Source organism: Dryobates pubescens, chromosome 5 (assembly GCF_014839835.1).
Source record: "Dryobates pubescens isolate bDryPub1 chromosome 5, bDryPub1.pri, whole genome shotgun sequence".
Taxonomy (NCBI): Eukaryota; Metazoa; Chordata; class Aves; order Piciformes; family Picidae; genus Dryobates; species Dryobates pubescens.
Window position 1 is genome coordinate 25,200,474 of NC_071616.1, and position 24,871 is coordinate 25,225,344.

At 36.8% G+C, this 24,871-nt stretch overlaps 1 protein-coding gene across 1 annotated transcript in view; it reads right to left on the minus strand.

The window, feature by feature from the left end:
* Nucleotides 1-1,179: 1,179 nt before the first annotated feature.
* The window catches only part of WDR25 (WD repeat domain 25), a 60,323-nt gene continuing 36,631 nt past the window's right edge, over nucleotides 1,180-24,871 (minus strand). The window contains exons 3-6 of the mRNA XM_009905113.2: nucleotides 16,450-16,580; nucleotides 3,564-3,734; nucleotides 2,212-2,352; nucleotides 1,180-1,831 (exon numbers count right to left, since the gene is read on the minus strand). Of these exons, the coding sequence (XP_009903415.2) occupies nucleotides 1,610-1,831; nucleotides 2,212-2,352; nucleotides 3,564-3,734; nucleotides 16,450-16,580 (665 nt within the window). The 3' untranslated portion in view covers nucleotides 1,180-1,609. The remainder of the gene's footprint in view (nucleotides 1,832-2,211; nucleotides 2,353-3,563; nucleotides 3,735-16,449; nucleotides 16,581-24,871) is intronic.

Here is a 24,871-nt window from a genome sequence, read left to right on the forward strand (position 1 = left end):
AAGGTGTCTCTGTTTGTGGCAGGGAGGTTGGAACTAGATGATCTTTAAGATCCCCCAAACCATTCTATGAATCTATGAATACCAACTTCAGCAACAGTATCGAAAGTGGACAGGGAATAGCCTATGGAAAGACAAATACGCCATTCCACCCATATGGAAAAGGCTTGATATCCAGATCAGTAAACAAGAAGGCAAAAAACAGTTGGGCAGTAAAGCATAATGATACAGTACAATACTCAATGATCATTCTATGAATCTATGAATCCAAATTTAAAACACATTTACATGTAATCTATACTTATGTAAATATAGAATTATGGCCTAATGAATTTTATGTTTGCTACAGAATAGCCCAGATCCTGTCTGAATGTCAAAGAACATCCCCTGCACTAAACAGCATAATTATTATTTTCCATGTGTAAGTGACATCAAGAAGTATGGAGAAATGAATGCATGTTCACTCTAGATTAGGGCAGCATATTAATTGTTTTTCCTTCCAAGTATCAATTTCACGATTGTCTTGAGTCCTAACTTACCAAAAGAAACAGGGGTAAAACAGAGAAGTACCACGTATTAAAAAAAGTTTATTTTTTCATTACAAATATTTACACACAGTTTTGCTTTGTTTATGTACAGTCATAAGTGCAAGCTTTAAAATCAAGTTTAAATATCAGGATTTCAAGAACACAGTTTTATTGACTTTAAAATTAGCTTAAAGTTAACTGGCACATTTTTCTCTGGAACTTTCAAATGGTATTTTATAATATGTTTATCTGGTAACAGCTAACCATTTCCAAAACAAACACCTGCCCTGTCATCCTCCTTCTTCTTGAGCATAGAAGCTGTTTTGCCTTGAGCTACAATATTGCTTGTCTAATCCTTTGCTTTCCAATCCTTCACTGACTAGGTCAAGGAGCTAAACTAGTGAAAACTAATAGAAAAAAAATCCTTGAACATCAAATAACCACTAACTGATTTGAACATCCTCATCTGTTACACAGTGTGTCCTCACCAGCTTTTGGTGAGAATGAGAGGAAATGGCCTCAAGTTGTGCCAGGGAGGTTTAGATTGTATATTAGAAAAAAATGCCTTCACTTAAAAGGGCTGCAAGCACTCAAACAGGCTACCCAGGGAAGTGGGAAAGTCTCCACCCCTGGAGACCACCCATATTTTAAATATGGGTAGATGTGGTGCTTCAGGGCATGGTTTAATGAGGGACTTGTCTGTGATAGGTTAACAGTTGGACTTGATCTTAAAGGTCTTTTCCAACATGAATGATTTTATGATAAAACACGGTTTAAGAAAGTTGCATTGAAAAGCTTCATAAAAAGTTTTAAGTTTAGCTATTTACATTAGGGTGGGGCTAGATGAGAACCAGAAGGCTGACAACAAAGGGGCAGAAATTTGTCACCAGGGCCAAGGGAGAATGGAAGACTACTTCTTTGCTCAGCAGCTAACCACAAGACCAGCATACACTCAGTGGTCATAAAAGACACCAGTTTATCCTGCTTACAACACATCACACCAAAATGTGACATCACACAGCATGGTTTATTTCCTATGCCTTTGACAGACTAACAGGAGACATCTTCAAAAGTAACTCTGCTTGTTATTGCCAGATCTTGATTTCTCCAGCCCAATCACACGTTGCAAGAAGTGATGGCAAGACTGGGTGAAATACTGCACTCATACAAGCTTTTTTATGTGCAGACAAAGTACGAATAATCCTAGCAGTATGATAGTTGTAGAAAAACACTTTACCATCTGAACTTCCTGTCACCAAAAGTGTTCCATCTGGAGAAAATTCACAGCCCACTGCAAATCCTTCTACCTGTGAAAATCAATATCAATGTAACTCCTGATGCTGATTATAAAAGTTCATTGTGATATACTGAAAATTAACGCAGTACCAAAAAAATTGTGTCTTTAAATAAACATACACCAAGGACTTCTCCAGGTGTTTATTAAGACACAGCTATAACACAAACTTATTTAATCAAGCTGTTAAGTATTCATAAAGTCTTCTAATAACTATTTTCTTCAGAGTACATATAATTCAAAACAGATTGCCACACAGGAAGGTAAATGAAGCCAATTAATATCTATCACTGATTTATAATCAAACACTATTATCAGACATTAAAAAGCACAGGTACTTTGCTCTCTTTTCCTTCTAGACTTTGATACTAAGTTCCTAGTGAAGAAGCATACCTTATGTCCTTCATATCTTTTCTTTTTGTTGATCCGGTAAGGTCGCAGGGCAGAAAACAAAGCCATGTAGTTCCCATTTGTCTGGGCAACAAACACAGATTCTTTTGGGTGCAGGGTCAGACTTGGGCATGTGTAACGCTCCTGAAAACAAATATAAAGAAGGTTTTGGTTTATGAAAATAAAGGTTTGTTCAAATGATTCAGGTTATCTTTTGAGAGTTAAGCAGTGTGCTGGTTCAGAGTGTGTTCCATAGCAGAGTACTGCATGCTGCTTGGAAGTAACTGGGTCTAACAGTAAGGGATTAGAAAGAGCAATTTAATCTACACTAGCACTGTGCAGAGTTTAGTGTAATAATGGGTTATTCTAGAACTCTTAACTATTCATTTGTTATGCAGGCAAGCAATAGATCAAGTCCTGTAGTGATCTAATCTGTTTAGAGAGTTCAGGGATTCTCTCACAAAATCACCACCAAGTTTTGTTTATTCACAGTGCAGAAAAGAGGGAAACCAGCCCATTTTGGAGATGCAGTAGTCCTGAGAATATAGGATGGTGGGGAAGGTGTTTGTTTGTCAGGTTATAAAGAGAAAAGTTGTTTGTTTCATTTTCACTCTTTGATATAGAATTTCTCTGGTCTGTACTTTATACATTCAGAGTTTTGTTCTTTTGGGTTTTTTGTTTGGTTGGGATTTGTTTGTTTGTGATGTCAATAAATTCAATAGTGGACAAAGACATAATTGTGGCAATTAAACATGAAACAATCCCATTACATCGTCAACCACATGTCCCTGTCAGTACAGAACTGTTCATTTCAGCCAAAAAGTTACATTACATAGGATACAGACCTGAGTTTTCAGAAAAGACCCAGGGAGTTGGAATTACCTATTAGCTGCCTTGGTAATCTCCTTTAAGGCTATAAGCCTTTCTAGACAATTTAGTCCATAAAATATCTTGCCTGTATAGATTACTGAGAGAAATACTATACCTGTACTGATAAAAATAAATTTTACTCTGTGATTATGCTGTACTATATATTTATATGCATGTACCAGATTGCTATTACTACACAAATATTAAACTCCATTTGTCAATAGCCCTTTTTGCAGATGATGAAAAATGTATGAAAGTGTGGGGGGAAAAAAATGTGACATTTATAGCAACTACTGCCATGCACCACTGGCAAGCTCAGAATGACACTGCAGTGGCCTTGCCTAAATATAGCTTAGATATCAGTGAATGAGAACAGAAACGTAAATAGGAGACCTATCAGTCTTCAAGGGAATTTTTTTTTTTAGAACACTGACAAGCATGAAATACTAAATCATGGCCCAAAGAGTATTAGTTGTTAATCTTACATGAAAAATTTGATTGGAGATTTTTGCAGCACTTTGGAAGTCCCATGCTATAACAGTACGATCAGCTGAGTCCCGGCTCACTGCATCTGTGCTTGTAAGAAATTCTCTTCCTTCAGCAAGGAAGAGTATATCCAGTGTCTGTTGTACTGCAGCTTTGTACACTCTTAACACCTAGGGGATAAAAAAAAAAAAAATTGTTATTTTTTGACAGGTTAGTATAACTACCTCCAAAAGAATTACATATTTGTGAAAAAGTAATTTTTAAATGTTAAACTACTAGTGTATTAAATAGCTAACTTGTGTATGTAAGGAGTCCACACACAGGAAACTTAAATGAGATAAAAGAAAAGATCTGTTTTGTACAATTCGTATGTTATATACACATAAACTTTGTTATCAGTTCCCAAGGAATTACGGTTAGATTTAGAAAGAGCATTAGACAACACAATGTCAGGATGCTGGGTCTACACAAACTCCCTCTCTTTTCTGAGCGCCTCTAGACTCCCTAGAGGAGGCAAGAGAATCTTTGTCAGCAGGCTGGCCAACTGGATGAGGCAGGCTTTAAACTGAAGGAACTGGGAGGTGGGGTATAAAGTAGCAACATTACACCATTGCAACCAACTGGGGAATAATCCAGGCCAACCAGAGCAGTGACAAGTGTTCCTTAGCTGCCTCCCATGACAAGAACCAGAAGACAACCACTTCAAGGGTACACATGCTAATGGACATAGCCTGAGGAGCGAACGGGATGAACTGGAAACCAGTCAGAAAGTAACAGCATCATAGGAATAACTGAAACGTGGTGGGACAATTCACATAGCTAGAGGATTGCCATGGATGGCCTTAGACTGTTTCATAAAGACAGGTAGGGAAGAAGAGGAGGAGTAGTAATGTTCTGTGTTAAGGACAACCTTGAATGTATAGAAATTAACTATGGCAATGGTGGAAGCCTTATGCAATGCCTCTGGGTCGAGATCAGAGGGCTGATCTCTGAGGGGGATCTTACAGTAGGCATCTGCTACCAACCTTCAAGCCAAGATAAGGAAAACAACATTTGGGTCACTTACATAAATTTTAGGTCGAAGGAACCTGATTCTTATGGGTGATTTCAACTACTCAGACATTCATTGGATAAGCAACAGGGCAACGCACATGTCACCATCAGCCATTAGAATAATCTCCCCAGGGGAGATGTAGATTTCCAAACACTGGACACTTAAGATTTGGCAGGACAGGGTGCTGGGCCATCTTGTCTCGATCACACGTTCACCATGAAAGGTTGGACAGACAAACTTTGAGTTCCCTTCTAAGCTGGTATTCTGAGGTTCTATGACTGAACTCAGCATGCTCTGAGGATCTCTCCTTTTTCCCTTCAAGGAAAACAAAACTGCAAGTCTTTGGTGGTCTTGTTCTCAAAAGGCTCAGCTAGTTACAGAGCCAGAAAAGGAAAAGTAATTAGGTTAGTAGGGTCTGGGACTTCTAGGTATGAAAATGACATAGCAGGAAATGAATATTCTTGTTAATCATTCTGAACTTAATTATACATCACTATTTCTGACTGGGGATGAATAAAGTGGATGATTCAAGGCTCTTCAAGTCTAGGCTCAACCAGAGCCATGCCTTAGTTTATGGGCATTCAATCCCATACCTCCCACCTCATTTGCCTACTGACCATCCTGGCAAGAAGCAGCTTCTGGTGTTTCTGATGAAACAGAGGCTTTTTCTGCCACTCTGCTGAAAATGCAGTCCAGTAGTGAAAAAAAGAGCCATCAATACTTCAAAGCATGTCCAGGCTCAAAGGCAAATACAGTGGCTCATCCACCAGTTCCCATCATGTAATTAATGCATACGTGATGTAATAGGAAATACCAAAGGTCCCAAATCTTCTCAAATTAAAAAGACCACAGCTCCCCAGCTTATATCTTCTTTCAGGAAGAAATGAGTTCTCAGCCACAATATTCTGAATATTTGAACAGTTTGTGAGTTGGATATTAAAAAGTATGAGACTTTGAACTATTCTAAGGAATATATCAACAATTTTATTTCCTTTCCACCTTTCTTCATGAAATTTTGAATCTATGTTATCTACTTTGAATTTTGCAAATCAATAGTTTTGCTTTCTTTTTCCCTGATTTGCCTCCAGTGAAAGGAAACTTCAAGGCAAGTGGTCAGATCAAAGCAATCCATCTCTCTGAATACAGTGATCCTTAAAACTAGGACACTAGAAGACTCCTAGTTATTAATAACTAATTCTCTCTCTCTCTCCAAGATAGCTAAAACATAGCAGCCTGCACTTCCAACAGAGTGTTCAGAGGTTAGCCCATCTTCCAAAAGCACTAGATAAAAAACAGAGCAGCGAGAGTGCTTGAAGTATTGGACTGAAACAGTTCCCATCTTTGAGGCATGTCAGTGCCAACCTTTTACCCCTAACATAGCATATGACTACTGACATCAGTGTCCAGATCTTTCACAGATACTGTAAGCACATACATTTTAAAAAAATAATGTTCAGGTGTCACAGTGAAATATCCTGGATTATAGGTCTGGTTTATACTTTAATGAATAAAAGAAACTACTTCAAACATCAAACACAACATGAGAACTTTTTGATTTCTTCCTTCAAGCAGAAAAAGATCTCTGACTGGAAATGTTCAGAACTAGCTGATCCTACTTTAGGGTAGCAATACACTAGATGATTTCCTAAAGTCCCTTCCAGCTCTGCTTCCTGTGATCTCAGCATGTGGAAGGATGGCATCAGCAGCTGCTCCAACTGCTTTTCACAGGCTCTGTGAAATGTATGGTTCAAAACCATGATATTTTGCATTTAGTGAAGAGCTTTAGTTATGCAAGCACCCCACATGCCCTGTAATAACATCAACAAGATGTAAGCCTGCAGACTCAAAAAAATGGTACACTTCTCATCAATTTCCCTGAATGCTTAAGATAGTGAATATAAAAATGTGTTACTTGCTCTTGTCAGATTTTTCAGTGTAGGAATCTGCATAATACACAAAGCAATTAAAATTTGTAAAGCAAATAGTGATATTTGCATATTTATAGCCTCTGCTTTCTCTATGAAGAAATCACCATGCATAGCTATTTCTTCACAGAGTTTTAAAAGGAAGTCCACAGTTCATTAGTAAAGTAGAAAATTAAGCTATTTTGGAGGAGAAAATGTAAAAAATTAATTAATAATTAAAACCAAACAAACAAAAAAACCCAGCACCAACCAAAAACCACACACACAAAGCGCCCCCAGTCACCAAACAAATAAACCAACAAAAAAGAAAGCAAACCACAAAATATAACTGACTGGAATGAGAAATGGCATTCAGAAACCTGAGAGCTGTAGGAACTGCAGGAGAAATTAAATAAAGTTAAACTCAGAGGAAGGGACAAAAAGGCTCTACCACCCCAACAGCCAGAAGGAGACGGCTACTTAGCAGCATATGCCTTCACAGAAATAACGTCCCAACCAGAAAGTTGGCAAGATCAGAGCATGGAGCAGCAGGAATGTGTAGAAACAGGGAGGCAGGCAAAAAAAAGAGGCCAGTTGTTGATGGAAAATTAAGAACAATATAGACTGGTAAATTGTAGGTCTCCAACAATGACTCACGGTGGTGATTCTTAAATATTTTCTTATTTTACAGATAAAAAACTCAGACATCCTGTTTGGGTTTTCATCTCCTAACAAACCTTCATGAAATGCACATAGATATAAATTCGCTGTGTTCAGTACTGTTAAGGTGCTAGGGTTTAGGTTTGGGACTTGTTTTTAGCTGAGTTTTTTGAGCCATCCTCTCTCAGCAAGGCAAAAAAGGAATTATGAAGCTGGCAATGTGTACACAGTTCTAATTTCTGCTGGAACACTGTTGGGCTCTTAAATAAATTGCTACTATCAGTAGCTTGCTTGTCTGTTATTTAATAGGATATTAAGCAAATTACCAGTGCATCTCAGCTCTGGAACAGGAAATTGTCTTTGTAAAAGTTAGTACAAAAGACCATCTTTTTCTATATGTTTAATACACACTTCAGAAAAATGATGCTGTTGAATCTTCAAACCACTTTAAGAACTGGCTTAGAGAACAATAAATTAAATTAGAACAGCAGCTGGGAGCTTGGTATATGTAGTATTCTAAATTCTCCTATAAAGACAGCTTTCAAAAAGAGCTAATTACAACACCCCTGCTCAGAAAAGTACTAATAATTAAACCTGCTTTGTTCTACCTTAGACAATTAATTCATGATATGCCTGAGGAACTTGCTAGAGGAAAGCACTAGTTTCCTTATCCTGCTGGCTTCAGTTTGCTAATAACAAGTTTTGCTCTTTTTCTATTTGCAGTTTTATCACCCATAAGCATTGGAGAACCACAGTCCACTTCTTCAATCTAAGAATTTTCTGGACATAAAGGAAGTAATTTCAAGTGAAGGCCTAACAGTTTATGATGTCAACACAACCCAACATCATAATAAAGACTCTTCACTGAGGCAGGAATTCATGGCTGCAGGTATTTGACAAGAAAGGCAAATTAAGCAAATTAAATCAGTTTTAAACAGATGCTTATGGCTCCGGTGAGTTGAAGAGCACGCTGTGATGCTGAAATCAAGGTATATATTTCAGATGGGTGTTCTGCAATACTTCTCTGCATAAAGCAAATGCAATGCCTGGTGTTTTATTTGTCAAGGAAGCTCAAAGCCTCCACACAAGCAATTCAGAAGCTGCTGCTCACCCCAAGTCTGTGCTGGTCACCTGTAACTTACGTGCACTGTACTTTCCTAAAATCCCCTCAAGTTTTGTGCAAGCAATGAAGAAGAAGTGTGCTTTTATAGTCATTGTCTTGAGCATCAGGCAATGAGGCCTCAAAATAAATCTAATAGGACTATAAGCAAGCTGGATGTCCAAGGAAAATACTATGAATCAGTAAGTGCCACAGTTTCTAAACTGTAAAAATGGTTAATTTTTTCCTTCCACTTCTTGCCCTACCCTTCTAGGTTGAGCACTTTGGCATGAAACTGCCTCTTTCTACTGACAGGTTGAGCAATTAATGCAGCAGTGGACTGATTAAAGTTTCTTCTGTGAAACAGTACTACAGCATTACAAATAACAAAAAGTGTCTTTTAATTTAAAAGCAAGCTTATTTCGCATAAAATAGAAGTTTGGGTTTTTTTATCTACTGCAGCATAAGCCATTTATGCTGATCTAGACAGTAAGGTGTTGAGGCAGATGACAACTATTTGCTTTTTAGCTACAACATAACAACATGACAAATCCAATTTATGTCTCTGATCATCTAAAAACTATAATGACAATTTTAATCAAAACACATGACAAGATCATAGACAAGAAGATCAAGCATGTTACACACTTCTGTTTTTTAAAAGAGTTTTAGCATAAGACTACCATATTTCTCTTTATATAATGGAAAAATTATTTTGCTTTTCTATTTAAGTTTTTCCCTTGTAAGTGCTCTGTTTGCAGACACAGGTCAATATTGTCCAGGGGTTTTCAGAAAAATTAAATGAAAAGGGAGAAAGATTAAAGTGAAAAAGTGACTGAGTTTAATCTAGTATTGATCTGTAAGAGTTTAAGTATTAATAATGTACACTGGGTTTTTTAAGTCACTTTTGACTTGCTTGAGAAGGCAGAAGAATGGTGTGATGGAAAGCATCAAGAATTTATTAGGGGAAAGAAAAAAAATAAATTCCAGAAGACGTTGTACTGCAAATTATCTCCCCATCTCAAATAGGGTAAGAATTAAAACAGGAAACAGAGAAGGAACATCTGAGATACAGATTAGCTTTTCTTCCATTATAAGAATTTACAGTATCACAGTATCACAGTATCACAGTAACTAAGGTTGGAAGAGACCCCAAGGATCATCAAGTCCAACCTGTTCCAACAGACCTCACAACTAGATCATAGCACCAAGCGCCACGTCCAATCTCCCCTTGAACACCTCCAGGGACGGCGACTCCACCACCTCCCTGGGCAGCCCATTCCAATGACGAATGACTCGCTCAGTGAAGAACTTTTTCCTCACCTCGAGTCTAAACCTCCCCTGACACAACTTGAGACTGTGTCCCCTTGTTCTGGTGCTGGTTGCCTGGGAGAAGAGACCAACCCCCACCTGGCTACAACCACCCTTCAGGTAGTTGTAGAGGGCAATGAGGTCGCCTCTGATCCTTCTCTTCTCCAGGCTAAACAATCCCAGCTCCCTCAGCCTCTCCTCATAGGGCTTGTGCTCAAGGCCTCTCACCAGCAGCAAAACTAGCAGAAGGCAGTTTCAAAACACACAGAAAAAGATGGGTTTTCACACAATACATATTTAAGTCTAATTCCTTGCTACAGGATGTTGCAGATGTGAAAAAACCCGTGAAGAACAGACTGTTTCATAGTGTGAAAACTCAAAGAGTGCCATGAAAGACAAAGATGCCATCTGTTGTGCAGAAAGTCCCAAAAGTAGAAGTTATAAAAGCCCAGGTAACTATTATGCTGGGAGTTGTGTTATTTTGCTCTAGTTTCATATTCTTGGTTTTTAAAGGCATACTGGTCAGTGCTGAGACAGTAAAATTTCACCAATGGCATCCCAGCCTGCATCAAGAATAGTGTGGCCAGCAGGAGCAGGGAACTCATCGTGCCCCTGTACTCTGCACTGGTTAGGCTACACCTTGAGTACTGTGTCCAGTTCTGGGTCCCTCAGTTTAAGAAGGACATTGAGACTCTTAAACATGACCAGAGAAGGGCAATGAAGCTGGGGAGAGGCCTTGAGCACAAGCCCTATGAGAGGCTGAGGGAGCTGGGATTGTTTAGCCTGGAGAAGAGGAGGCTCAGGGGAGACCTTATTGCTGTCAACAACTACCTGAAGGGTGGTTGTAGCCAGGAGGGGGTTGGTCTCTTCTCTCAAGCAACCAGCAGCAGAACAAGAGGACACAGTCTCAAGCTGCACCAGGAGGAGTTTAGGCTCGAGGTGAGGAGAAAGTTCTTCAGTGAGAGAGTCGTTCTTCATTGGAATGGGCGGCCCGGGGAGGTGGTGGAGTCACCATCCCTGGAGGTGTTCAAGAGGGTATTGGATGTGGCACTTGGTGCCATGGTTTAGTCACAAGGTCGGTGGTGACAGGTTGGACTTTATGATCTTCGAGGTCTCTTCCAACCTCGGTGATTCTGTGAAATAGGCTTAAACTGAAACAGTTATTCCCTGACAGCTTCTCACTCAAATACTTGTACTCCAGTAGGAGACTGCTTTTTCCTGGCCCATTCCAGGCCTCTCTAGGAGCAATTGCTCCAGGAGAGACTGTATGTACGCACAGCCAGGCCTACCATTCTCATCTGCAATACCACTGTGTGAGATTCCCAAATAAATGCAGTGAGACTGCTCATGTATGTGATACAGCCACATAAAATGTGCTTTCCCACTCAAAAAGGACCCCTGAATGTTATAATTTAATCCAAAATGCCATTATGCAAATACAAATGTGCCCTCACCACATATCTTTGATCTTTTTGTCCACAGATTCAGTAAGGATTTGACAAACTATGAGAACAATAATTTCAGTTTCCTAAAGCACAAAATAAATCTTCTTAGTTTAATTACTTTGTTCTTCCTAATAGCACTGGTACATGACAATGTATTGGCTGTTTCTATAGAAACCAGAAGTGCAAGTAGCTCCACCAATTTCTACAGCTTTTTTTCATATTTATGTGCTATCCAGAGACAAATTCATTAGGTCTCCTAAATACACACTACTTAAAATGACTTCATCTCATCCAACAGAAACTGCAATATATTGTTTCCAAGGAAACAAATGCATTTCACTTATGCTCTGTATTTATTAATATTTTCTTAACTGCACTCTAATGATTTTGGCTTATTTCTTTATAAAATCAACTATGTAGAAATAGCTGAAAAACATAAACAGCATCTCTTAAATTTTTTTTTATTTTTAAGCACAAAGCTATAGATAATAGTTACAAATCTGCAGATAAACAATGTTCAATCCAGAGTAAGAAACCAAGATTGGCGGGGGGGGAACAAGAACCAAAACAACACACCAACCCTGCTTTGGCCTCTGACAATAAGAAACATTTTGTAGTGCATTTCTACACTAATCTTAAAAGCTCAAAATAACTGCTCCTGCCATTTTTCTAGTTAATTTGTTCTTTAGCTAATAAGACCTCAATTAAAAAAAAATATAAATGGAATTTTGTTCATATATTCAAATCTAAGTTTTCCTTAAATTGGCCTACTGCTCCAACAGATTCACTTTCTATTAATTTGTATTCTTTTTTTTTTTTTGAAACCTTCCTTATGTCCTGATAAAAATTTCTTATTAATCCCAAAAGTCTGAAACTTTGTATTCTTCCCATTTCTAGTAAGTCTTTGTTACTTTTCCTGCGTGAAACTCCTTGTGTGTTCGCTTTTTATAACTGACTGTGCCACCACACTACTTTCTGCAACTCTCATTTTCAAAATTTGGGACCATGATTGAAGAACTTCACTAAATTCCTCCCAGTTTCAATTCTTGTAGTCTCCCTTTTAGTTAGGTTATTCGTTTTACAATACCTAGACTAGTCTCTGCCTTCTCCAGCTTCTCTAATTGCTCTGTCAATGTCCAAATTCATAGTGTGACATCAAATAAGCTTCACACAATCAAACTTTGCTTATCTCCTATAATTTACTTTTTAAAATACAGTTTCATTTATTCCTATATCTGAAACTAATCTTTCCTTCAAAGTCTGTTCTGTGGCTGTGTCAAGTCATGCTACTGGATCTTCATTGACTGATGCCCTTCCTCTATTACTTGTTCAACAGAGGCAGTGGATTCCCATTTTTATGGAGGCCTAAAAGCTTTAAATATTGCTTGAAGAGTGGAGCCTTGGAGCCTTCCTATTCTTCCTTCTCTAAAATAGTGCACGATCTCACTGTTCTGACAACTACAGCAGATAGCCCTTGCCAAAGCTCCAACAGGCCTCAAAGGTTTACGAAACAGAACACATGAACATCATAGAATCAACAAGAGATCAAAAAAAAAGAGACCACATCCAACAGCTGAATGTATTCTTCCTCTATTTTTAACAAAGTCCAAAAAAATGCTCCCTACAATTCCTTGCAATTCTGTATTTGTGACAATAAGCTCCTGAATGCTTAAGTTATGTTTCAAAGTATAATACAAATAAAAGGTCAAATATGCAAAACTCAAACACAACTACGCAGACACGTAGAACATTTCAATTACTAAGAACTCGCACCCAAATGTGAGTGCTGTATGTCTTTTCAATAGTGCTAATAGCATCCCTGCTTTACACTATGCAAACCTCGCTGACATGTAGATTGGTGCTTTCAATTCACTTTGGCAATTCACTCACAATATAAGGAACTTCAGCTCCTTTAAAAGTAATACCAGTACAAGGCAGTTACATTTCTAGTCTTGTTCTGATATTGCAACTAAGTAAGCTTAGAAACACAAATTAAAATGGGGGGGGGGGGGGGTAAGAACAGAAAACAAACAAAAAAAAAAAACCAAACCACCCTGTAATATTTTCTTTGCTGAACACAAAGTGTCTTTATTGCTGAGCTAAAGGGTACATGTCTCAACCCTTTGTTCCCTTTGATATTTCAAGGAATATTAAAATTTCAGGTAAAATAAGTGGTAGGAAAATATATATATTGTCCCCTGTCTAAAGAGCTAATATAGACCAGCACAACTGGAGAGTGACTGTGTAATTCAACTTGTTTGTGCTGGACATCTTTGGAAATTCTTCCACAGCTCATAGAAAGGAAATACTTCTAAATTATATAACTACTTTGAGGTATTGATGTTACTACACAATTGTTCTTAGAAGGCATTTTACAGGGTTTTTCTAGGTTCACCTCTAAGGTTCAAAGATCTCATGGGGACTGTTAAATGTGATACTCTCTCCTTGGTCAAACCACAAATTTTTCTTTTAATCACAGCAACTCACATCCAAGTTTTCTGTTCTTTTCAAAAAGTCTCTATAAACATTCTCCAAATGTTTCATAATTTAATCAGTCTGTTATACAGCAATATAAGATCTCCAGAATAATCTCTTTGCCAGAGAGATAAAATTGGGTTTAACACAAAAAGTAATACCACTGTAATAAATCTCTGCATGCTATTCAGCTCTTTTTTTTTTTAGGCTTTCATTGCTTGACACTGTATTTTTTGAGATGCCTATGTACTTTACATTTCACTGAGCAGTTAACAAGCTGTTTCACTCATTCACTTCTGAAATATATTGCCTAGCTTCATATTGAAGATTTTTAACTCCCTTATTGTTCTTTTGTTCTTTATCTTACTCAATACTCAATGCTACATTTGAAATTGTTTTGCCTATCTACTCAAGAGAACAGGGATAGCTCAAAAATGCCTCTCAGCATTCTTTCTTTTTTAATATATCTGCCTTTCTGATTAATAGCCAACTGTACATTTCTCAATGTTTTAGTAGCTGAAAGGCAGCCTCAAACCTGTCTTCATAAATTTTCTCTGGGATCTAGAAATCCAATTTTTATATCATATTCAATACATTAATAAATAGTAGTAATTTATGTTCATAAAATTATGCTCCTGTTAAAAATTGGTTGCTCATCAAAATTGAAGTGAGATTTCAGAAGTACTAATTTGGAAAAATACCTCTATCAGCTATTCTTTGTCATTTGCCATCAGCAGAAAGCACCAATGTGGCACACTGGCATAAAGCTGCCCATTTCAACCCCTGCATGTATGTGCAACTGGACAACATTTCTGTTATTAGCAGTTCCTTCTCTGTGATGCTTAATACTTTGCTCTGAATTTACATCAAAAATTCCCTCCATTATACAGTTATCATTTTGCCTCATAGTTAAGTTTAAGATGTGCAAACAGAGAGCCTGTTAAAGCACCAGAGTACATCATAAAGAATAACCTCTAAAATTGAATTACCAGCAAACACTGAAATTGAGTTTTCAATGTTCAATGAGTAATAAGATTCAAGTTCTTGATTTAGAGTACTCACACTACTGACAAAATGTATTGCATAGCCTGAAAAGGCTATTGGGAGCATGATGGGGGGGGGGAAGAATGAGTTCACCCACACACCATTCCAAGCTGAATGACAGGTCAGTACACTTGAAAGCACAGGCAAAACAGGAAAATCTTGTAATGAATTAAGATAAAAGCACTTGAAAGATATCAAGGCTGTTTGCATCAAAACTGGAAGTGGCAAGAGGCCTGAAACATCTCTTTCACTCAAGAGCACATGGTACTTGTTAGAACAGGAAAAAAAAATCAAAATACTGGCCAGAACATTTTATCCAATCTTGAATATGGCTATAACCTTGTTAAGATGGAAAACATGGAAAACATGCTGGTTTTATCGTGTGAATAAATATACTAATATAAACTGAAAGCAGGAATACCTCAAGTATCCATAGGAGTCTCCCAGACTGGGGAGAAGCAGACATGAGATACTGACGATCTTGACAATTCCTACCTGACCAACATGCTGTTCTATGGCTGAGGATTTGAAATGTAACTACATTATTTTGCAGTAACATTGCACTGCTGATACCATTCTGCAAGAAGGAGCCATAAGCAATCAAATCAGTTTGCTTTTTTTGACTTTTCTCCATTCAGCTATGACCTTCCCACATTCACTCAGTACACTGAGAGTTTCTCAAATTTTAAAATGAACACAAATGCAGGCGTTTAACAATCTACACTCATCATTGGGCTACAGCTGTGTCAGATGGGGGAAAATACATCCCCTTTTGCAAGTGTTTTGAAGTAAGAGAGTAAACCATGCTCCTGCTTCAGACAATCTGGGTTCATGCAAAATTAGGAACAAATGAAGAAATACAGCAAACAAACAAAAAGGATCAATATCTGTTACCAGCTAAACTCAAGCCCTTCCCTCTCCAAGGTGGTTAGACACTGCTCATTATTAAAATTAATATTCCTAATGTGCTACTTAATTGGCTAGTTTTCCAACTGGTCAAGTTCCACATTGATGTAATTGTTTCCTAATGAACAAAGCAGGTAATAGCTTCTAAAAACCTTTCAGAGAACCCAGTACAGAAACTGTACAAAGGAAATAGGCTGTTTTGTTTGGGTTTTTTACCAAGCTTTAAACCTTTCCTACTTTACCTACTCATTCAATTAATTTATTCTCTGGGAAAGTAAATTATATCCTTACAATAAGGTGGGATGTTTCCCTTCTCTCTTCATTAGCATCAGCTTACGAAAATAGAATTACACACAATCTTTAAGCACTGGAGTGTCCTGCAGGTACAGAGACAGCCCCTGTGTGCATTATTCCTCACTGATCAACAGCTCTTTAAAACGGATTCCACGGCTGGAGCTTCAGCATTGCAAAAATTGATGTATAATTAGTCAGTGGGATAAAAATGCATTATTCTATTCTGCTACTCTCATTTAGCATCCTGGCCACAGAGTGCACTGCTTTCCACATAAAATGGGAACAAAGGATGTACGTGCCCCTGTCCACAAGGGATTATTTTGTGAATCTGTGTTTACGCAGGCCTGAACTACTACTAAAGTTTACCAGAGATATCAATTGACAATCTGGCTGTGGGACAGGCAGAGATACTGACAATAGGAGAGCGTCAGACTCAGGACATGACTCAGAACTAACTTACGTAGCACAAACATTAACATCTTATTTAACCCCTTAACTCTTAAGTCCATGCCAATTTTTCAATCGGTCTTAGGACTTGTCATCACAATTTCTGGTATAAGAACTGATGAAAAAAACACACCACCTTATTTAACTATAACCCTTGAATTGTAAAATACCCATTGTAAATAAATGGTACATCCATCCTAGGGAACATTCTAAAAGAGAAAGAGAAAAAAAAATAAATTCCATTACCTTAGAGGTCCTTATATCCCAAGCTTTAACTTCCGGGCTGAACCCTCCACAAATGAAGATATTTGACTCTGTAGGGTGGAACTTCAATGAGCTGATCCTAAATTCATTTTTGTAACTAAATACTTGCTTCCCTAAAATAAAGTGAGAAAAAATAGATTAAAATTTGAGCAGAAAATAGACTATGTTATTAATTTCAACCTAGTTTCAAAGATTTCTCAAAGGCGAATATGTTTACATTAACACATTTCAAGTATCCAGGGCTGCTTTGATTTACTGAAAATACAAGACTGAACTCACTAATATCTATCTATGTGAATCTGCTCCTGCTCATAGGTCTCTGCACCACTGACTACCTCCTACTGAAAGGAGTCAACAAGTAGTTCCCTGCACTACGGAGAGAAGTTCCAGTGAGGTCCCAGTTCAGTCAACCTGCAGGACTTAACCTAAAAATCTAATGGTTGAATGTTTCCCTACAGTTTTTCTTTCAAGGTGATAAAAACCAACTATTACAAAATATTGCCTATACAGAAATTCCATGTCCCAAACTATACTACAATTCTTGAGTTGTTTACATATCTTTCTGTGAAAGTAGGAGTGAATCTTCATCTTGAAAGTAGGAAATAATAATTTGCATATGAAGGCAGTAGCTGTTCCCACGGATACAATGTTCCCAACAGTTAATTGTGCACACTAATCTCCACAGGATCCTGTGGTCAATCTCAATTGGATTGTCAACACTTTTGAAGGCAACAGAACTCAGTGAAGTTAATTTATAGGACTTTTCTACAGTCTGCTTCCTCTTATCCTAGCAAATTCATTATATTAATGTACATTTGCTGAAATATAACTTTTGCAAGAGCAGAATGGACCAAGATAAATACTTCTGCTCAGTTTCACAATTTCAACTATGTATCACATATAAAGAGGTACATTAAATAAATTTATTGCTTTAAGCCACAGTAAAGGTACTGCAGAAGTAAAAAAGGGGGAAAAAACAGCAACAAAACACCAACAAACCAAAAAGGCCCCTTAAAATACTATGACAAAGGCTTCTTAAATTAGCCATTCAACTCTGTTTTCAGGGAGAGTTGTCTTAAACAGGCTTTCTTCAACAACTGAAAATACTTTGAGCTAAAACACATTAGTGGCATGTAAATTCTCTTACTCTTAGGTGAACAATACTGAAAATCTTTCACACAGAAGTTCGCTGTGCTTATTTCATGATTTGGTGCAAATTTATTTGATTTTATTATCAGTTCCACTTTCCTTAGAGCCAATATGCTAAGATTCATCAAATTACTTATTGATTCATTTTAAAGAAGGGAAAAGAGATTTTACTTCACTTGCTCTTAAAGCTAGCAGGAGCAGGGAAAACAGACAGTAGGGAGGATAAAGGAGGGCTAAGTGTTGGTCTACATGAACACTGGGGCTTTTAGGAGTTTTTCTTTTTTTAAATGTTCTTTACCAATTCAAGATCTAAAGGGCCTCTCTGTCACTGAGTGAAGGTCTTTCATCTGCAGGCTTTAGAAAAGCATCTGAATCTCCACAGCACTTGAGAAAATACTGAATTTCTTTGTGGAGGCTCACCAGACAGTTTAATAGCACCTTGCCCCAGAAGAATTTGGTTCCTACTAATAAACACTCTGGGAGTATAATCAACAAATTTTCAATGGTACTGCAGCCAGAAATAAGCAAAATTGCACCCTACTTGTACTAATCCTTTCAAACATCTTTATAAAGGATGTTTCAAGCAGACATTAGCCTCCATAAAATATGCTGTCCAAACAAACATACATAAGTCATCCAGTGAAACAATCTCCTAACCTTATGACAAACATTAACTGTTTAATTTGCTTTACTAAAATACATTTTTTTCTTCCACCAGACTTTTGAAAACAGATTTTTCTATAATTTCTTCTGTGTGTGTGTGTGATTCTGCTATCTGGCCTAAGATATAAGCCAGTCAAGTAAGACACCATCAAAAAAATGTGCACTAAATTCAAGATTTGTTTTATCTACTGAGTACAAGATCTGTTATTTTTTCCTCAGGGAAAAAAAAAGTATTGACATAATTTGTTATTAATTACTCCATCTTTCAAGCTCATGTGCAAATATTTCCAAGTAATTTAATCATTTGCTCAATATTTTCTCCAGAAACTAAAATTCTTTCATTTTATATTCCATCTTCTCTTTTCTTTTAAAGAGGAGGAGACATTGGGTTTGCCCTTTTCTTGACTTCTAGTGGCTTTTATCTAAAACCTCTCAGTTACAGTCGCTAATAGAATCACACTAATAGAATCTCAGTGCTATAAATTCTACATTGCAGTGTAATTATAAATAAAAGTCATGCAAACAATCTGAGCATCTTATTCACCTCTGTACTCCAACCTCCTTCTTTTTCCTATTTTAAGCTGTTACCTATTTGATGCAGATATTAGCCATGCTAACTTTTTGACTGGTCTGAGGATCAGTTGCAAGACATTAATCTTAAATGTTCATGCTCTCCAATTAATAACTTTGAAATAGAACTCTCTATCAGATGCTCTCACTCCAACATGAAATTCAATCAAACATTTCTTTTTGAAAACTCAGGGAAGCATTTTGAAGAGGCTTTATTACATGGATACATTAATTCTACTGTCACGTCACAGAATATGAGAAAAACATTGGAATACAGAAGAGCAAAGCAGCAGCAACAGTGAACATACTCAAAAGGGGAGAATCACATTACAGAAAGGAAACTTTCTTATTGCTAGAACTGAAATTTATGCTCAATACACATTATCTAAGTCATATAAACATGCCTGAATCTAGTAAAATGAACTCTCCTAAACATTCATCTGAATGCATCCCTTAGACCCTCTCCTTTTAGACATGACTGCAGGGCTGAGGCACTGAGACACATTCTCCACAGTTATGAAGACTGTTGCTATAAATCTTTCAGAACCTTGATAAATGTAGGAAAAACATTCTACTGAGAAAACTAAACAGATGACTGTGGAAGATGACATGGGGCAAAACAGCTTGCACAATTCATTATTTTAAAACAAAGAATCTAACTCTTAGCCCTCTTCTATACAAGTTCTATTTAGTGTGTTGTAATACACTACTACAAGCAGAATTTGCTGATCTCCAGACTGTAAACATGCTGTGACAGAATGTAGCCCTATGACTTGGGAAATCTGAGTTCAGTGTTTGCAAGAGACCCTGCTCCTCCTTTCTGGAAGCTGGTATTAACAGTTATGTGTACTTTTCTTTACAATTATTCAGTTTATTAACATTAAACATTCAAATTATTGGCGCCTTATTTAATCTACTGCAAAAAAACATCCTCTCAACAAAAGACTCCTTTCTAACAGAATATAGTAGGTGTAATTTAGCACACTTACAACAGGTGTAACTCAGCAAGCTTGTATAAAACTTTATTACATATATATTTATTGCAGCATAACAAAGATTCAACCAACTCTTAGACTGTAGAAAATTACATCTTCTGAAAAATCTATATGGCTTATTGAGAGAAAATCCATACCACAAATCATTTCTTCATATGAGAGGTTTTTATTCCAAAGCAAGACTCAGTCTTTTTATTTTCACAATTTCAGTAAGAGTATCTCTACTACCTCTTTGCGGTGTGTTTTTTATTCTTAAAGCACTTCAATTCAATTCTTCACTCATTAAAGGCTTACCAGCAACATACACAGTATGAAAAAAAATATCTTTAAAAAGGCCTTAAACATATGTTTCTGCTCCCTTATGCTGCAGCCTACTGTGAAACTGCTCAACTATGAAATCAGATATTTTAAAGGCTATTTAGCACTGTGAATTTTTCACAGACCATCAGCACAGTTACTGAGCACAGGATGTTTCTGTAACTGTGTTTAGTGGTCCTCAGGTTCACATCCCTACCTGCATAATCCAAACCACTGACTTCCTTACACTAATCTGTAAAGAAAAGTGAAGCCTAAAACTTACAAGGACGCAACAGTAATCTTGCTAAGCAGAACGGATTTCCTCAGTGTGTTTACAAAGAGACACAAGACAATATATTAAAAAGAAGGAAAAGAAAAAAATCTCATTACAGTAAATCTCTCTCATGCACAAGCGTGAGCAGAACATTAGATTGATCAGATACAACTTGTTCTTACAAATCGATATTGGCTATTACTTATCTATTGGATCTTGGCATGCTTACAACTTGCTTTATTATTTTTCCAAAGAACTAAGTTTCTACTGACTATGAGTTTCCTAAGTGTTCCCTCTACAAATTCATAAATTTCTAGCATGCAGAGGTGCTTGAAATATTAAATAATTTTATCTTTTACCCTTGAAAATGTCCCCAAAATGACATTTTTCCCTCTTCTTACTGCAAAGTCTATACCACTGAGTATAAAAATGCTGCTCTCTCCTAATTGGAGAGTGACCACTACATTACATTCAACATACTACTTAAAATTGTTGAATTTTGGGAGAAATACCTTTGACCCTCTGTCAAAGATGCACTCAAAAGAAAAAAATAAATTTTTAAACTATGCTTTTTTCCTGAGGTCTTACCTAAAACCTTTGCACATGTTAAAATAACATACTATCTACATAGTACTGCTAGGAGAGAAGGGGAAGGAACAGGAGAAGAAAGGTACAGCTCTCCTGAGGCAATGTTCATACATGAGCACTAAAAGCCCTATGTGAACAAATGCAATTAACATTAACAACAATAATGTCATATTTATAGGAGCACCAAATTAGAATACCAAATACAGTATAGAAAAGCAAATTCAGACAATCCTCTTGGAAGTACAATATGGTCCATCAAGGAACTCTCAAAATCATGTAAAAAACCCCAAATTTTGAAAAAAAAACCACAACCAAGCATCAGAGGTATAAGCGACCACATTATACATAATCTGAACCTTCCTTCAAAACCAGCAGGTTGATTTCAGTATTGTGGCCATCATAACATAATAAACTTTCAAATTATTGGGGAATGTAAATTTCCCATTAAAACTCTGAAGAAGTTACATTTGAAATCAAGCTCTGTCCACAACCTAAAATACAACTGCAGCATTTGGTAACAGAGGAAACATGCCAAAATTTCTTGGAACATTGTCTCTGTCATAATATTAAAGAAATTAAAAGTATCTACAATATGCAAGTAGTATCAACTCAGCCAATGTTCTGCCTATGCTACTGTACCAATTCATTTGTGACTAATGAAAAATGCACTGATGAATAAAACATATTCCAAAAATAAAACAGTTATATAGCATTTGTAAAAATACAATTGCCCTTGTAAAGTTGGTATAGCATCTCCATTGCATCTGGACAAGCATGAGTTAAATGTCAAATGTACTTGACCTAGAACTGTTTTAAAAGCTTTTTTTTTTTCCAGTGCTCTCTGAATACAGCACTACTTGCTACTCTAAATAACAAAATATCTTAACTATCACTAGTAGAAAATGACTGAGTGTAGAGTTAGAAGAGATGAACAAAACCAGAGTTTCCCTGGTTCAAATTGCTGCATTATTATCACATTTGTGAAACTTTTCAAAAAGCTTTATAAAAATTAAAGAAAAAAATGCGTAGAAAATAAGACAGTAATCTTTACAGGCAGCTCAGATGCAGTTCTTGGATATACAAGCTATTTATGAAAGCCCATAATGCAGTACTGAACCTGCCTTGTGGAAACTCAAGCTATTGAACCATTCACATGAATAATGCATGAATAAACTTGAGTTCCTTTATAATTTTATGCATGGTTTCAATCAGAACCATACTCTGAATACACACAACAGTTTTCAAGAAAACCATATTTGAGGAAATTCTCACCTTTACATCCTGGTGTTAGGACAGTGGATTACTATTTAAGATAATAAATGATGACCTACAAAATTTTAGGAAAAGAAGACTTGTACAACAGCATCTATTTTCACCAAACCAGGAAAAGTGAATTCCTTGTACCTCAGTAACTTGAATTTCTCTCTTTCCCTGTTCTTCATTATAGCATCAACAAATCATGTAGGCTGGACCTCCAGGGGTCATGTACTTCAAACCCCTACTCCAAGAAGGTCCAGCTGCAGCAGGTTACTTACATACTAGGTAAACACTTGCTAATCTGGCCCAGGATGAAGTTGACCTTCTTTGCCAATTTATATTCAGCACCAGGACCCACAGGTATTTTTCTGCATAACTGGGAAACTCAAACTTTAGTCCAAGCTTAGAAACTAAATTTCCTGGAAAATTCATTCTAGCACTGTGTTACAACGATGCTGGCACATTCATTCCTTTGAAGCATCTCATAACTTGCTGTCATCAGATTCAGAACAAACAATTAGTCAGGCTACAATTTTGATTTAATAGCCAAAAAAATATGTTTCTAACAGAAAAACAACACAAAATTATGAAAAAAAAAGCCAGCTGGGCAGCTCAATATCATACAAGTACTAGGCTGTATTTGCAACACTTCCTAAACTTTTAAAAGTAATTCTCTTCAGACTGCTGGGTTTCTTGGGGTGAAGGGTATATATAGCAATACTTGTAACACAGATATAGCATATACTATCTATACTGAAAACAAAGACAAGAAAAACTAAACTTTAGCAAACATGACTAGAAAAATACACATAAACATACATACACAAAAGAAAAGATTATAGAGCCTTGAAGACAGCATTATTACTTATAAAATCACACCTGCATGTATTTATTGCATTTAAACACACTGGTAGTTAGTTCAACCTAGCAATGGAAAGTAATTAAGACTGAAGTCCAAAAAAAGTATCTAGAAGTCCTTTGTGAAGGAACAGTTCTAACTTCTATCTGAAGTTAAACAAAGCAGAAATCATCTCAGTACTGATTAAGAGTGAGAAGAAATGAATGATTCAGTGAACTAATGTAAATCGAAAATCTTATAGCTGCCTTAGTGTTTTTCAAATGGAAATGAGGCTTTTTATATCAAATTGATTTGGATTCCAGAGGCAAACTGCTTGTCTTGTTTCTCTGAAATTACTGAAAAAGGGGCGAGGGGGGTGAGGGTGGTGCAGAAGAGTAGCTTTGTAACACAGAAGGAAATTAGAAACTGTCTTGCGTGTATCGGAAATCACACCAAAGTTCCTGTCACTCATATCTGACATCCAAATGAGGTGCAGATCATTGAAAGCCAGGTCCAAACACCAACATTACAACTGCAGTTCGCAGGAGCTACAAGGAATCTTGTGTTCTTGGTATTTTCAAGGATTATAAGCATTCCTGTTGTCTTTACACATATAACATACAAAGTAGTTAGAAATACTACATAAGTCAGTTAGGAAAGAACCATTTATAAGCTTCTTTGAAACTTGATAAATACAATTTGTGATTGTCGTCGTTAACTAAAACACCACACCACTTTCTTTTAAATGAACCGCTACAATTAACTTGAGCCAGACCACTACTATCCCATTACTGGGTAGTTAAGTCAAAGAGTCATTAGAAATTAAATCATGTGACTAATACTACATATCTTTGGAAATTGTTCTATGGTTTATAAAATGAGGATTCCCCACAGTGGTCCTTTCAAATGACTCAGGCACATAAAATGTACTCTACTGCTATAAATCCCATTAAGGTGGTAGACATTCTGTTTAGGCTTTGTAAGCACTACAGTCAAAATTAAACCCACTTGGATTAGTAAAATTCAGTCACATGAGACTAAAAAGGGGAAAGTTGCTGCAAAGAGAACAAAAAATTTTTAAAAAGAAAAGAAAAAAGGTCTGGCAAATTAATGACTTGGTATACTAACCTCACATACTACTTCTTCATCAGCTACACGAAGGTCCTTTCTCTACTACAACACATGAATATTCATGAAACATTGATATTTCATAACTGTGTCACATGTTTTGCATTCCCAAACTATTACAATGCCCTTCCAGCCATCACCGAATTGAAATATTTCTGGTACAACAAGCACTGAGAAGAAGAATTTAGAGCAGGGTGGGGGCGGATCTTTTCACGTGAGTAACATTCACAAATTTCCTTGGCCATTTTCGCAGTTCATCAGAATAGGACTTGTGCTCTCCAGCCATTCACATAAAATGCACTTTTTAATTCTATGTAAGACAAGAAATAGACAAGGACTGCTTGTCATTTTTATAAATATTTCTTTTGTGGTCTTACAAAAAAAACACTGCACCTTTGCAGGAGTTAAACATTTAAAAATAAATTAAGTGGGAAAAAATGTCTCTTCAATAGACAAGTTACTATTTTAGGCCTAATCTTTCATTATACACACATACAGCCCCAAAGAATGCTGCCATAGGGTCATACATACAGGAAAAGAATTATAGGCCATAAAAGCACTTTAGTTTGTGAAGGAGACACAAGGAGAGAGAGCATCCAGGAAATTAGTTAAGGTCACAAAATCAATTTCCATATCAAATTCACA